General features: G+C 49.6%; 1 protein-coding gene across 1 annotated transcript; it reads right to left on the bottom strand.

Moving 5' to 3' along the window:
- Positions 1 to 262: 262 nt before the first annotated feature.
- On the bottom strand, positions 263 to 679 carry LOC118790702 (protein chibby homolog 1-like). The gene has a single exon (XM_036547693.1). It carries the CDS (start codon positions 677 to 679, stop codon positions 263 to 265), a length of 417 nt encoding a protein of 138 aa, XP_036403586.1.
- Positions 680 to 2,078: the final 1,399 nt, after the last annotated feature.

Here is a 2,078-nt window from a genome sequence, read left to right as displayed (position 1 = left end):
CGTACTCACTGTTTGCTTACTGAGGGCTTGTGGAAAGGAAACAAGCTAACTTCCTTACTTTAATTAAACTCTGCAAAGGGCAGTGCTGGCCAGACTGAAGGGAGTCCTGATGTCTTATGTTAGTCACTGCGGGGAACAGAGGGAGCGACTGTAATGGAAGCAGGAAAAAAAAGCTTAAAAAAGGATTCCAAAGAGTCAGTCAGAGCAGATAATAGGACGGGTATGACAGTCACCACCTTCCAGATTAGTGTCCGGGGGTTGCTCATTGGGTGACCAGGGTGGCCTTCTTTCCGTGGGGTGTGGCGTCGGCCCCCGCGCCCCGCTGCATCATGGTCTCTGTCAGCAGGTCCATCAGCACCTGCAGCCGCAGCTTCAGAGCCTCATTCTCCGCCTGCAGGACTTGCTGCTGCTGCTTCAGCCGCTGCAGCCTGGCCCTCTGTCTGGGTCTGTCCTCGGTGGCGGAGCACACCCACCTGCCCTCCAGGAAGGTGAAGGAGTGGCCAGCGAGGGAGAGGGTGGGGGGGCCATCCAGCCCCAGCTCAGCCATGCGGGAGTTGTAGTCCAGGATGTAGCGGGGGGAGAGGGAGGGGACGTGGAGGCGTGGGACAATCCGGAATCCAGTCCCCCTGTAAGGGGAGGGGTTCCCCAGTGTGTCCCAGATGTCTCTCAGAATGGACATTCTGACCCGGCGATGTCCACAGCTGCCCTGAGGTAGAAACACACAGCCCCATCAGGGCTCTGCAGCTCCTGCTAATCGCAGCTCCTGCTAATCGCAGCTCCTGCTAATCGCACACTCCAGTTTACTGCACAGGATGCAGCTGGTCCCAATTTACTTCACGTCATGAGCATGCCCTGGTTAAGGTCACAAAAGTCCCATTATGCAGCTATTCGGAGCTGTTGAGATGAGCGGTAGGTGCAGTACCTGCGCAGCACACTGAAAAGGGTAACACAGGTGGGATGGTGCACACCTGGTGGTGCAGGTGACCTGGTGCAAGCAGATCAACTCTTCGTACCAGATTTCCCTGACGAGGCTGAGGGCAGCTCAACTGAAAGAAAGAAATGAAGTCATCAATATTACCTGGTTTTGAGGTGAGGAGAGGAAAACTCTCCAAACTCACCGGTGGTCGCCTGTCATGTGTTTTCACCAGGAGTACTCTGAAGAGAGCTTCTCTCACATTTATTAGAGTCAGTATAACGTACCGCTCCACGGCCCTCAGAATGAAAAGGAGAGTGCGGCGACAGGGAACACAATGGCTCCTATAGAGACAGCGATCACAGCACAGCAGGACCAAGCGGCCAACGAATTTCACTCAATTTTTCACTTTGTTTACTTCTGTTATGTTACAATCAGAATGCATGTTGCCAAGGAGACAGAGGCATTCTGACTCGTTGCCCTAGGGACGATGGCAGGATTCCGTGTTAGAGGCATGTAACGTACACTGATGCCCGGACACACAGCGTTTCCACGGCTGCCACATGGTTTCAACTGCATTCTCCTCCATGTGGAATCATTTTCTGCTTCTTTTGAATCTCTGCATGTGTTTCCTTCAGAGAAACACCCGATTTTAATGACTTGCCCCAAAGTAACCAATTTCTTCCACATGATATGTGGTTTTGACAGAAGCTTTTTACTGCATGCTTTGAGCACACAATATGTGTGTGTTAATGAGACCCCAGCCAGTCCCACACAAGAAAAAAAGCTGTATACTTTCAAATCCCTTGTTACTTCAGAATATTTTCAGTCAAAGAAAAATGTGTACCAGCCTGGTTTTTGTCACATTTGTATGATGTGATACATGTATGTATGTCTATGTATCCAAATTACATTTTTAATCAGAGCACACAGGCATGACACAGAGTACGCATTTGCACAGACATACATGTTCACCAAGTTAAGGTTCATCAAAGGCTTAACAACACAGCATACTGTAGATACGTAGTGGAAGCGTATTTTACGCAGAATGTAGCCGATAACCAATCACACAATCACGTTCACCATTTTCTTTCATCTAAAACAGAACTCTGGTGCCACCTAAAGGTGTTTTTGTATCGTAGTCATTCAGAATGAAGGGTAGTTT

Source organism: Megalops cyprinoides, chromosome 16, assembly GCF_013368585.1.
Source record: "Megalops cyprinoides isolate fMegCyp1 chromosome 16, fMegCyp1.pri, whole genome shotgun sequence".
NCBI lineage: Eukaryota > Metazoa > Chordata > Actinopteri > Elopiformes > Megalopidae > Megalops > Megalops cyprinoides.
The sequence above is the reverse complement of the archived record's forward strand: the minus strand, read 5'-3'. Positions and strand labels throughout refer to the sequence as shown.